The following is a 13,950-nucleotide window of genomic DNA, read 5'->3' as shown; positions in this document are numbered from 1 at the left end:
ATGCTGTATCTTGTTGTTTTCTGTACTGCTCTCATGAATTTGGTAATTAATGGTCATTGCCGAGTTGTAACACTAAGTGAGGGAATTGTTGTCATAAGCCAAACCCCGCTTTGTGTAAATCGCTCACAATTTCTTTGGAGTAAATGAAGCCAGGTACTCAACTGGTGCATATTGGTGCAACTCCATTGGAGCTGCTAGGTATGACCTGTGGAAGAATGGCCATAGATTTTATTGCTAATCCAGGAGGTGAACCCAGATCTCCTGCTGCTTGGTGCAGTATTGGACACACACATCCACCTTTTTTTTTTCTTTTGTTTCTACCATTTTTCAAAGTAGAAATCTCTGTTTCTATTGATTTTTGAGTTGGCAGATCTGTTTTAAGTAACCATGACGCTAGGCTAACTTTAAGCTATGTTTCACCTAATAGAATATGGCACTGTTTACATCTATCCTGCAGTTTCTATACTTAGATGGAGCTAATGTCCCTAAAGCTTGCTCTAATGAACCAGAATAAATGCCACATCTCCCCTTTTGATCACTGGAAATCAGAAAGCAGAAGCTGCTTGTCAAGGATCCATGTAAAAGTACAATCAAAGGGACAGATAGGTAGGATCCTAGCAAACGCTGACTTCTATTCACATTCTACAAAGAAGTATAAGAGTACACACGTACCATGGTCATGGGTGTGGTATAGGATATAGAACAGACTAGGATTTGACCTTGACACTCTATTCTAGCCTGTTCTATGTTACATTTATTGCTTCAACACGTCCACCTGCTCTGCAGGAAAGAAATGTGATTTTGTTTCAGTGATCTGTTACATGCACTGGAATTTGTGTGGTGGGATATGGAATTCTCTGTTCAATTTTACAGCTTTAGAATTATACATGCGTTTAGAATTCTAACTGATTGGCATTTTCCCCATTTCACAGGAAGTGACCACAAAAACTACAAAGCAAGTTTACATAATTTACAAGTTCATGGCCATCATATCTCACATACAAAACTTTTGACAATAAATGATAACTTTCATGATGGTTCTTCCTTTCTTTCTTCTTTCCCTGTTTCCTCTCTTTTCTCAGCAACAGGGTTTCATCATGTTTCTAAAGTTTCAACGATGTAAGAAAAATGATACTTATAAAGCTCTGAATGACATTCTTTGTCTAAAGTTTATCAAATTAATTCCAAATCACTTTTCCAGAGGAAAGCATATACCAGGGACCCAACTTTGATAGTAAGCCCATGCAGGGTTCCTCTCTCTCTCTCTCAACTTATCTCCCAAGATATGGAATCACTTTCTTAAGGGCCACCTTGACTTCTTTATTTCTCAGGGTATAAACTAAAGGATTGAGAGTTGGAGTCACAAGGGTGTACAAAGCTGCTACTATCTTGTCTCTGTCAAAGGAATAACTGGCGGCTGGCCTAATGTAGGTGTAGATCACAGTCGAGTAATAGAGAGATACCACAATGAGATGAGAAGAGCAGGTAGAAAAAGCTTTTTTCTTTCCTTCACGTGTCTGGATCTTCATGATGGCCTTAAGAATGAAGCAGTAAGAGAGACATGTCAATAGGAAATCCCCCATGGCTAGGAAGATGTCTGCTGTGAAGACCATGACCTCGTTGATCCTTACTGGGGTGCAGGAGAGGGCCAGCAGTGGTGGGATCTCACAGAAGAAATGATTGATAACATTGGGTCCACAGAAAGTCAGCTGCAAAATCAAGCCAGTGTGCACCCAAGAATTGGTCACAGCAATAGCCATCACCACAGTAGACAAACCCAAGCACACGCTCCTGTTCATCATGGTGCTGTAATGCAAAGGGTAGCAAATGGCCACATAGCGGTCATAAGCCATGACAGTGAAAAGCACCATCTCAGCACCTAGACACCATGTGAAAGAGTAGAGTTGGGCCATGCACCCAGAGAAGGAGATGGTACTTGTGATGGTCGCTAGATTCCCAAGCATCTGGGGCATGATGGTGGAGGTGCAGATGATGTCTACTATAGCCAAGTGGAAGAGAAAGAAGTACATAGGCTTGTGCAGGCTCGGGCTGGATAGAATTGCAGCAATGATGGCAAGGTTGCCAAGCAAAGCGATGAGGTAGACAGTGAGGAAGATGACGAAGAGCAGGATCTGGAATTGTGGGTGGATGGAGAGGCCCTGCATAATAAATGCAGTCACAGAGCTTTGGTTCTTCATTGCTTCATACTCTAGGAAGCTTTGCAAAGATATTAATTGTTATAACTTCTTTGAGACATCAACAGAATACCTCAGGCTGAGATTGTCAAGGTTAACTATGGGTTTTGCATGTGCAGTTTTGCTCTGCATCTGTACCTGCAGAGCTATGTGGAAAATGGAATTTCCTTTTAATAGGAACACGCAAGCGCACGTACGCACGTGTGCACGCACGCGTGCACACACGCACACACACAGGATCTTTTAATTCTGTCAAAAAGTTAAGTTGTAAAGGGAAAAAATCCCAGTCTTTTCAAAGGACACAAAAAAGTTTCACACACCAAATTCAATTTCAATTTAGAGAGCACTAAAATGTATATGTTACACTGTTATTGCAGTCCATGTTCATCCATGGAAAATGCAAGAAGCATTGCAAGAAAGGACTTGTTTAATGATTTTTTTTATAGGACCACCTTTATAGACGAAAGAATTGTGGATGTAAGGCAAACTCATGGGCACAAAATGTCCATGGGCAACATGAGGAAAGGCATTTCCTTCCCAGAAGCTTTTCTAAGAAATTGTAGTTTTCCCAATAATACTGTTGTTCCAGTAGCAAATATGGTCAAACATCCTTTAAACTTATTGCCTAAAGGAAATTTGTTTTTGAATCAACAATGTATTTATTTCATCTGTTGTTGCAAGGAAAATGTTATATTTTCTGAAAAAAAATCAATATTCCCAAAGGGGAAAAACATGATTTCAACAAACCTACATTTTCTTAACCAATTTTTTCAAGTTGAGCTATTTCAGCTACCTCCACTGAGAGAGCCTTGAAAATCTCAGCCATGTTCTTCTTTATGAATCAACTATGGAGTAGAACAAATAATAAGGGACAATGAATAAAGTACAGTGAAAACAAAATAGACCTTGAACATTTTCAATTCCCAGGGACCCAGAAACTCCAGAGACAGCTCTCAGCTCTCAAGACTTGCAAATGTAAAGATCAGTTGGTTAAAAAGTGGTAAATATTTACTGGGGGGGCGGGTGTGGAGAAGTGGGGCATAAGGCGTTATTTTCGAGAGAAAATATTTTTGTTCCGAGTGTTCTTTCGATGGGGGCGGGGGAGTTTTGGTTACTATTAACAAAATACATTGCTTTTTTCCCCTTCCTTTTAATTTTTCATTCTCGAAAATACCCTTTTTCTCTGGCTAAGCATTTTTTCCACAAACAAAAAATGGGAATTACCTACAATAATCTGAGATTATTGAGCACTCTACTCTCAATCTGCTGACTGAGATGGATGTTTTAACCACTTACCAATCCTGTGAAGAGCCCTATGGGCTTCCATGGCAGATATTCATCATTTTAAAAAGTTACACTTAAATAACAGTCAGTGGTCACAAGACTAGTATCCAAAACACAGGGTGTAGTGCTGGTCATTTTTCCCCCCACACAAACTGTTTTTGACGCTATATTGTGTTCTCTACTAAATACATATTTTCAGGGAAACCATCTTCATACATTTTTTAAAAAAATTAAAATAAAAAAATGTTTTCGGTCAAGAATATTTTGGTTTTGAAGTGAAAAACTTGGTTTGCTTTGATATTTGGCATTTCTTCTCTTTTTTACTGTTGTTTCTGCCAAAAAGGTTGCCCCCCATTATCAGAGGTAAGGATGGTTGTCTATGGATTCAAGCTAGTATATTATGCTTTTCAGCCCAAATAGTCTTGATTTTGATATGGAAAAAATTGACAAAAACGTATATTGAGCTTCTCCACATTTTCTACACTTACATATTAACTTATTTTTTACCTGATTCATTTTTGAAAAGCTCTAATTACAATTAAAATAAGAAATATCCAAATGGCTTCTGGGTCAATGGACTATAGACATGAGGAAATAAGGGGACCGTTCCTGCACACATTCACAACGCAGCAGAGTGTTTACCACCATAAACTTTTGCGGAAGACACTCAGCATCAAAAAAGCAATTTTTCCAATTAAATGAATTTCAGCATTGAGCACTCAAAACTCTCCTCTTCTTCACTGAAACATAAACCAGCCCAGGTTTCAAAATATAATTCACAACACGTTAGGTGAAACTAGTGCATTATCTTTGATAATACTGACTTCAGGCATTTGAAAATCACGCCACCTCTCCCCAATTCACTTTTATATTCATAAATGTGTATGCATGTCCAGGTGTTTCAAGATCTTTTATCTTTACCTTCAAGGTTTTTGATCCTTTAGGTTACACACGTGTCCAGATTCCTGGGTATTCTCTATAACAAGAACAATACCAAACTTTAAAAAAATGAAGGTATTTTACAACTGCAGGAGTTAGGTGTTAGCGGAAAAAACCAGCCTCAGTTAGAGGGAGCCATGCATTATAGTAGCAAGAATGAAAAAGACTGCATCTATGTATAGTCACAGAGAAAGATTTTGAAGGACAATCTTCATCTGGTCCACCTTCCTACTCAAGGCAGGATCATCCCTATCTAAACCATCCTAGACAGTCTATCCAGTTTTTTAAAGCTTCTAAAATAACCATTGTTGACAACTACCAGGCAAAGTGCCTGAACCAAGAAAAAACACCCTTTAAGTCACATGGGTAAAACATGGGGGAGGAGGTTACTGTCAGCATCCTGCTAGTGCAGGGTGGTGAAGTAGTAATGTTAATAGTCACAGTAGTCATAACTACACCACTTCCAACAACAATACTTCATAATAATATGCAATCATATTTAGAACTTAGCCACACAAAAATGTGTTCTACTAACATTCAATGCCAAAGTCTCATTGACTTGCACTTCATCTAATTCTTTGCTTGCCAACACATTAAATAACAGACATTTAGCAACAATATAAATGCTCACAGATTTTTTCTTCTTCACTTCAATGGCACAAAGGAAGACTCTGCATAATTATGCTTGTGGAAAGATACCCGCAACTGATGATTATATAAATGTACTACTACTACTACTACAAATGCTATTTCTACAATTACTTATACTGCTACTACCAATATAGGATTGTTTTCATCAAAAGCTCACAATGTCTACTGCATCCATAAAACTAAAGGTTCACAGGGTATCTTGTTAGACTAAGAAAAATATCCAGAGTAATATATGAATGGCCATGGGATTATTTTTCCCCAGAGCAACTTACAGTAATTGCTCCATAGTGAACCCTGAAAGGGAGGGGGGCTGGGGGGAGGCTGTTTTGACTCAATGATCTAAAAGGTTAAATACATTATACTTTTCAGTCTTTTGTTTTGTTTCTTATACTTTTCCACTCTGTTGTGGCCCCAGGCCTCAGAGTATTTTATCAAAGATAGATGGTGTCACTCACATTTTACAGATAAAGAAAATTGGTGAGGGGGTGGGAGGAGGAAGAAGCCTGTTTGCTGAACCATGCTGCATTCCAAGGATGCAGGGATGGCATAATAGCCTCAAGCATTCTCTAATACTCAGCACATTTGATTTGGGGTGAACGGCTGGCATAAATGTCTTATTTACAAACTGTTTATGCCTAACCCACAGGTAGGGCAGGGCATGTGCCACTTCAAGCAGGGTAATGTTGAAGTGGAAAAAATAATGCATACTGTAACTCAGCCCTACTAATTAGCCTTTCAAGAGTGACATGTAAATGTAGGTGATTAGATTGTTTCCAATTTAGAAGGCCCTCTGTCCAGAGCACTGTCATGTTAATGGGCCCTGCTGATTGGCATGGTATGTTTACTATGTAGAAAACTGAAATTAAATGAACATTTTCTAACATGCATCAATAACAAGAAAGAGACTCATACTGTCTTAATGAGTTGCAAACATATACAAAAATTCTATTCAAAGGTTAATGAGTAAGAACTTTATTTCCAAATCCTGGAAATACTTTTGAACAGCTTAACTTTGCTACAATGATAAAATTCAGAAAATCAGTGGGACTGCTTGCCCTCATAAAAGACATTTGTAAGGCGTTGCGGTTTTGGAGGCTGAAGTTAATTAGGGTGATTACCAGAAGCATTTTGTAACTACCTTTAGTATTTATACATGAATTGAAGTTACATAAAAAATACCCAAACTCTGAATCCTGTATTTACTTACATGCCACCTCCTTTGTTTCCCTCATAAATCAGCCTTCTATAATTGGGGTGCGTGTCTTAATGGGAAGCTGAATTTTGCTTCATTGAAATAGAACAAATGAGAGACAGGATGGTTTCTTCCTTGTGTCTCAGGCAGCATTTAGGAGAGACAGAGCCTAGCACTAACCCTTTCACAGCCACTCTCAAATTGACAACAGTTTTTGGCTGAGCAGCCAACTGGGATTTCACAAACCAGCCTGCCCTGTGGCTCCTTCACTGCCACCTCTGGGATGCCCAGTGCAGCAGCAGTGACTGTGGAGCAGCTGCTGGGCAGTTCAGAGGTGGCGGTGAAGCAGCTGCACTGCAGCCTGGCAAAACATGGGCTCCAGGCAGCCACAGCAAAAACTGCCAGCAGTGGAGAGGGGTAGGGGCCACTTTCTACCACGCCAAGCAGTAGTTTCTGCCCAGCTGCTATTACTACTGCTCATCCCTGATGGGCAAGTCTGGAGCCAGTGTGGGGCCCTGGCTGAGCAGCAAACTGCTGCTTAGCATGGGGGGAAAAGCGGCCCCTTGCCCTCCTGTGGCTGGTGTTTCCTGGTGCAGCTACTCTGACCCTGTGCAGGGTACCCTGCATCTAGTCTGCTGCCACTACTGCCCTGGGGGGCATCCAAGAGGCAGCAGTGATCATAGAATCATATCATAGAATCATAGAAGTCGGGTCGGAAGGGACCTTGTAGATCTTCAAGTCCGACCCCCTGCCTGGGCAGGAGAAAAAACTGGGCTCAAATGATTCTAGCCAAGTAGGCATCAAGCCTCCTCTTAAAGCCCCCCAGGGTAGGAGCCAGCACCACTTCCCCTGGAAGTTGGTTCCAGATCCTAGTGACCCTGACTGTGAAGTAGTTCTTATGGATGTCTAATCTAAACCTCCTCTCCAACAACTTATGGCCGTTGTTCCTTGTTAAGGCAGGGGACGCTAGGGGAAACAAGGCCTCTCCCAAACCCTTCTGGTCCACCCTAGTGAGTTTATAGACAGTCACCAGATCCCCCCTCAGCCTTCTCTTGTGAAGGCTGAACAGGTTCAGGTCCCATAGTCTCTCATTGTAGGGATTGCCCTGTTGTCCCCAGATCATGCGAGTGGGCCTCCTCTGGACCCTCTCCATGTTGTCCACATCCCTTCTGAAGTGGGGTGCACAGAACTGGACACAGTACTCCTGCTGTGGCCTGACCAGTGTTGCATAGAGGGGGAGGGTCACCTCCTTGGCCCTGATTGAGATGCACCTGTGAATGCATGACAAGTTTCAGTTAGCCCTGCCAACCGTGACCTCGCATTGTCAGCCCATGTTCATCTTCGAGTCAATGACTCCAAGATCCCTTTCTGCCTCTGTGCTCTCAAGAAGGGAGTTTCCCATCTTATAAGTGTGCTGCTGGTTACTACTGCTCAGGTGCAGCACCCTGCGCTTGTCAGTACTGAAACACATCTTATTTTTGCTAGCCCACCCCTGTAACCTATCCAGGTCTTGCTTCAGTCTTTCCCTCCCTACTAGCGTGCTCGCCTCACTCCAAATTTTGGCATCATCAGCGAATTTAAACAGGTTGCTTTTCACCCCATCATCCAAATCACTCATAAAGATATTGAACAGCGCGGGCCCAAGGACTGAACCCTGGGGGCCTCCGCCGCCCACTTCTCCCCAAGTCGAATATGACCCATCCACCACCACCCTCTGAGTACAACTCTTCAGCCAATCTACAATCCATCTGACTGTGTAGGCATCGATGCCACAGTCACCAAATTTTTTAATGAGGATGGGGTGGGAGATGGTGCCAAAGGCCTTACTGAAGTCCAGAAAGGCTGGATCCACGGTGACACCTGCATCCAATGCTTTTGTGACCTGATCATAAAAGGCAATCAGGTTGGTCTGACATGACCTGCCCCTAATGAAACCGTGCTGGCTGCCCTTGAGCATCATCCCTGAAGCCGGCTCATTGCAGATGTGCTCCTTGATGATCTTCTCAAAGAGATTCCTTAAGATTGAGGTAAGACTGATGGGCCTATCGTTGCCCAGGTCCTCCCTCCTCCCTTTTTTAAAGATGGGGACCACATTGGCTATCTTCCAATCATCTGGCACCTGGCCTGAGAACCTCGAGCACTCGTAAAGCCATGCCAAGTGCCCTGCAATAACCCCTGCTAGCTCCCTCAACACCCTGAGGTGGAGAGCATCTGGACCCGCTGATTTGAACACGCCCAGCCCCTCCAGAAGCTCTCTAACCCGATCTTCCTAAACCTGAGGTCTGGAGGCATTCCCCTTGAGTCCGTCTTGCATACGCTGGGGAAGTCCCTGTCCTTGCACAAGAAAATGGAAGTGAAGAATTGGTTAAAGAGGTCTGTTTTCTCCTCTGGCACAACCACCAGATTGCCCAGAGGATCTCACAGGGGCCCCACAATTCCCGGTGCTTTCTTCACCCTCCCTCTATATTTGAAAAAGGACTTTTTATTATCTTTGACCTTGGACGCAAGTCCTAGTTCTATGTCCGCCTTAGCTTTCCTGACAGCCCCCCTACAGGCCCGAGCAGAGGGGGTATACTCCTCTTTGGTGATAGCACCCCCCTTCCACCAGCTGAATGCTGCCTTTTTGGCAATCAGGCAATACTGGACAACCTTGGTGAGCCAGGGGGACTTTTGGGCCCTCTTGCCCCCCTTGCTTCTTGTTGGGATGGTCACCCCTTGGGCCCTGAGTGTCATCTCCTTAAGGAACGACCACTCATCTCAGGCACTGAGTTCCCCTGCCCTTGAGAACCCCAGCACCCTTCCCACTAATCTCAACTCGTTGAAGTGGGCCCTCTTGAAGTCTAGGGCTACTACCTTGCTGCAGGCCCTTGACACCCTGCGCTGGATGGTGAATTCCAGCAAGCGATGATCGCTATCACCCAGGTGGTCAAGGACCTGGAGACCCCTTCCAGGTCATTGCCTGTGGTCAAGACCAGGTCCAACAGGGCATTTCCTCTGGTGGGACTGTGCACCTCCTGAATTAAGTGGAGGTCCTGTATCTCGGCCAGGAACCTCCTGGAATGGTCCAACCTGGCTAACTGTTCCTCCCAGCAGATGGCCAGGTAATTTAAATCACCCATGACAACTACATCCCTTGCCTTAATTGCCTCTGCAAGCTGGCCCATGTAAATGTTTTATTTTATTTCTGTATAACTGCCGCGCGGCACTCTCACATTTATATGATGTTGTAGTTTTGGCTTCTAATCAAAATGAAAACTTTGTACTTTTCCACGCTTATATTAAGCTGCACATGCGTAGTCTGTAAGTTTCATTTCTTATCTGTAAGTGTCATTCCTGCAGAAACGAAACTTATGTAGAAAATCTGCCTAGTAACTATTATGTAAAAGAAACTATCCTACCCTGTATGCTTAGCTTATATCATAGTTAGTGTCACAGAGGCAGTCCAACCAACATCTATAAAAGAGGCAAAGAGGCAGGAAGTAGCAGAGATGACGACTGGACGACCCTTCAGGCTTGATCACCCTGTAGCCAGTCCTCAGCTCCCCGCCTGGGCGTATCCCAGCGAAAACCAAGGCCTCGAAAATCCAACAATCGACAACGATTCACCATGTTACAGTTTTGTATCCACCATCCCGTTTATGAGCTGTTGACCAGCCCTAGGACTAACTAGTGAGCAGCCACACCCATCCCACAAGGGGTGGAAAGCGAGGGCTTGCTAGTGAACCCTGTGGGCCAACAGACCCCCTTTGTATCCGGCATACTGTAACTGAAGAAACATCGGAGACTCCACCTCTTGACTGCCTCTCTTCATAGATTAGACAGCATATCTACGCTTCCTATATTTACTGCAACTTTGTTCCAGCCGGTCTGCCCTCTTATTCGTAAGAGGGTGAGGCCAGGTGAGTGAATAAAACAAATTTTTACTTTACCTTATATCTACTCCGTAATAACTTCTACCACTAACACCCTATCTCAATGAGCTGTTGACCAGTTCTGGGACCTAAGGAGTTGGCAGGCGCACCTAGCCCATCGGGTCAGAACGCAAGGGCTTACTCCGGAACCCCGTGAACCAACAGACATCCTACAAACTTATTATAGAAAACTAACAACTTACTCTAAGTCGTCGACTTGCACCAACTCGGCGAACCTCGACGGCGGTCATAAAGCTACCTCCAATCCCGCCCCACAAGCCGCGCGCTTGCCCGCTTCGTAAAGCCCGCAGCTCCCCAAGCGCTGCTGGAATCGCAAGCCCGGCATTCCGCTACAGCCCAAAAATTCCCGGTCCAGCTCCTCCCCTTGGTTGGGAGGTCTGTAGTAGACCCCCACTGTTAAATCCCTCTCCCCACAGCCCCCTTGTATCTTGACCCAGAGCACTTCAGCTTGCTCCTCCTCTGACCCCGTTTATCTGGCAGAGGATATGTATTGCTCTTTGACATAGAGCACCACCTCCCCACCTTTCCTTCCTTCTCTATCCCGCCTGTAAAGCCTATAGACCCTAATGCTAACTGCCCAGTCATGGAATGAATCCCACCATGTTTCTGTAAGCCCTATTATGTCTGGGTTTGAATGGGCTATTCTGAGAGTGAGTTCCTCCTTTTTGTTCCCCATACTATGAGCATTGGTAGATAGGCATTTAAGGCCTTGCATAGCTGCGTGTGCCACCCTCCAATTTCCTTCTAATGACTGCAGGACCAGGAGCATCTGTGAGGGGTGGTTAGTAGGTGGGATAATTGCCTGCTGCAATTTTGTCATTGTTGATTTTTTGCTGTGAGAAACAGGATATTTACTTGGTTCAACCAAAATCAATTATCCACAAAAAAGGCATGCTTTCTGATGTTGTCCCACCTCTGAATTTTTTAGATTTTTTTTTTCTATTTTCTCTCTCTATAATATTCTTCTCAAGAATCCCATTCCTGATGTGCATGTGACTTAAGATAGATGTGGAAGTTTTAAAACTGAATACATAGCAAGGGGACAGCAATACAATGAAAGGCCAGTAAGGTTGCTTTTAGTGTTGGGCCAATCATTTGCGTGTGATTTCAAGAGAAGTAGAAAGGGTAGGGCATGAGGGACTCTCACCCTAACACTTTTAAATTTTCTTCAGAATAAGGCCACGTCTACATGAGACATTGACTGTGCAGTAGTAGCTTGTTACTATTGTGCAGGAGTGTTGCGTGGCATGAAGTGCGATGCGGCGCTACTGCACGATAGTATTGGGCTACTGCACAGTCAATGTCACCTAAAAGCTGCTCAGTGATGCTACTGTGCTCCATTTTCTGCACAATCATTTAGCACTTGTTTATACAAGTACAAAATAACTACACAGTAATGACTGCACAGTCAACCATTCGTATAGATCCAGTCAGTGGGTAAGAAATTTCTTTAAGTTTGTGCTACATGTTTTTCTGATATCTCTTCCCTTTCTAGATCAACTAGAACCTCAGACAGGGCAACACTTGGAAGAACTCTTCTGTAGCCCTGTGGGGTCAGGCCAACTCTCAGGATCTCAATATTGTGCTGTTAGACAGGAGCACATGACACAATTGCACATATACAAACACACAAATCAGTTAGGTGCATACACACGCACACTACCAGCTCAGGCACATACATGTCCAAACCAGCCTAGGCACATGCATACCTATCACCAATTCAAGCACATACACTATACACCCCAAAAGTTTGTTGGTGTCACTGGGCATAACCCTGGGTGACTCAGAGGGATGGAAGACCACGAGTGTCGAGGAAGTCCTTCTGCTCCAGGCTCAGACGAGCCAAAACCCCACCTTGCCCAACCTTTGTAACCCTTTCTATGGCGCCTGCAATCTCCTGTCCTTCTGGAAAGCAGGCAAGCTAAAACTGTTATCTGTGGAATGCAAGGGCACTGCTCGGAGAGAGAAAGGAGGAGGGAAAGGGGAGGAAGAGGGGGGCCAGCTGCTGGAAAATCACTGACAGTGAAACTGACCGGGGTATAAAATCCCGCTGTTGCAGGGTTAAGTGCGCAGGATTTGAGACAATACAGTCTCCCTGTGCCTTTTACTTGAGCTCAAATAAACTCTGTCTGCTTCTCCCCCCAGTGTATTTATTTGGCACGACGCACACCGGGCAACGAACCCAATTGTTGCCTCCCTCTGGCACCTTGTGCCAGCAACAAGTTAGACACAGATCACTAATTTGTATATCATGCACACGATGCCATATATATATGTGTGTGTGTGTATATGTATACATACGTATATACACATACATATATATACACACACACACACACAACCCACCTACACTTACACACAGGTAAGTTTGTAACTTGGATGGTACAGTCTGTATGTGTGTGCTTGCGGTACCTGGGACACTTGGGGGAAGGTTCAGATGAGAGAGAGTTAAAGTGTAAGGAGTGAAAGTTGCCAGAACCAGGATTAGAACCAGTGATTACAGAGAAGCTGGGTGAGGAACTGAGGCTTGGGTTTACTTAAGGGAGGCTGGGGCTGGAAACTGAGGCAGACAGCTGAGATATTGGAGAGGGCAGATAAATGGTGGCAAGGAGGAGACAGACAAGAAAGAAACTGAGGCAGAGACCTGGTTGCTCAGAGGGAAAGGAAAAGGCAGTGGGGATAAGACAGTGGCAAAGAAACCGGAGTTTGGAGGCAGAGAGGAGCTCAGGACAGGTGTTGGAGGTGGCAGTTAGCCAGGAGAGGGAGAAATGAGACAGAATTTAGAGGGGCAAGGAGCAGAGCTTGGAGCAGGGCCAAACCATAGTAAAGCAAAACCCAACTTGGGGTCCAAATAACAGTTTTATTACACAGACAACACACTACACAGACCCAAGAGCCATGGGACTCTTTAGCCTGGAAAAGCGCAGGCTCAGGGGTGATCTGATGGCCACCTATAAGTTTATCAGGGGTGACCACCAGGATCTGGGGGAACGTCTGTTCACCAGAGCGCCCCAAGGGATGACGAGGTCGAACGGTCACAAACTCCTGCAAGACCATTTCAGGCTGGACACAAGAAAGAATTTCTTTACTGTCCGAGCCCCCAAGGTCTGGAACAGTCTGCCAGCGGAGGTGGTTCAAGCACCTACATTGAACACCTTCAAGAGTTAATTGGATGCTTATCTTGGTGGGATCCTATGACCCCAGCTGACTTCCTGCCCTTTGGGCAGGGGCTGGACTCGATGATCTCCCGAGGGCCCTTCCAGCCCTAATGTCTATGAAATCTATGAAATCGATGAAGTTATTGGTTCATGCATACACACACACACACAAAAGCACTCACAATGGAAGCAGCAGAAGGAGACTCAGTGGAAGGGTTGGAGTCCAGGTAGGGGAGAGAAGCAGAGTCCAAGTCCTTGGTTGAAGAGGGGGTGGGAGGTAATAGCTACTTATCCAGGCTGGAAAGGGGTCCTTGTCCAGTAGATGATGTCCAGAGGGGCGTCACCGGCAGGGCCTCTGGGTGGATAGGTAGTGTGGCATGGTGCTGGTCCAGATGGAGGGGGCATCCCATTGGGTCTGTCTTCACTGCCCCTTTTTATAGGGGCAGACCTTGTATGACCCTAGTGACAGGAGGCATGCCCAGGCAAGGGTCAGCCCCTGGCATACTGAGCATGTGTGTTCCATGCAGGGATGTGAAGTTTTGGGTGTCTGTAATGGCAGGGTACAATGGTAGAGTTGCTGGTTCTGCAGGGTCTTTTGT

General features: G+C 44.7%; 1 protein-coding gene across 1 annotated transcript; it reads right to left on the bottom strand.

Moving 5' to 3' along the window:
• Positions 1 to 1,271: 1,271 nt before the first annotated feature.
• OR13G1 (olfactory receptor family 13 subfamily G member 1) lies at positions 1,272 to 2,198 on the bottom strand. The gene has a single exon (XM_090055256.1). It carries the CDS (start codon positions 2,196 to 2,198, stop codon positions 1,272 to 1,274), a length of 927 nt encoding a protein of 308 aa, XP_089911382.1.
• Positions 2,199 to 13,950: the final 11,752 nt, after the last annotated feature.

This window comes from Crocodylus siamensis, chromosome 6 (genome assembly GCF_052110815.1).
Source record: "Crocodylus siamensis isolate JL-2025a chromosome 6, ASM5211081v1, whole genome shotgun sequence".
Lineage (NCBI taxonomy): Eukaryota > Metazoa > Chordata > Crocodylia > Crocodylidae > Crocodylus > Crocodylus siamensis.
Note: the sequence above shows the minus strand (reverse complement) of the source record. Positions and strands in the feature narration are given on the sequence as shown.

Excerpts from the sequence above, each read along its gene's own strand:
- OR13G1 (XM_090055256.1), bottom strand. The coding sequence starts at position 2,198 with ATGAAGAACCAAAGCTCTGTGACTGCATTTATTATGCAGGGCCTCTCC.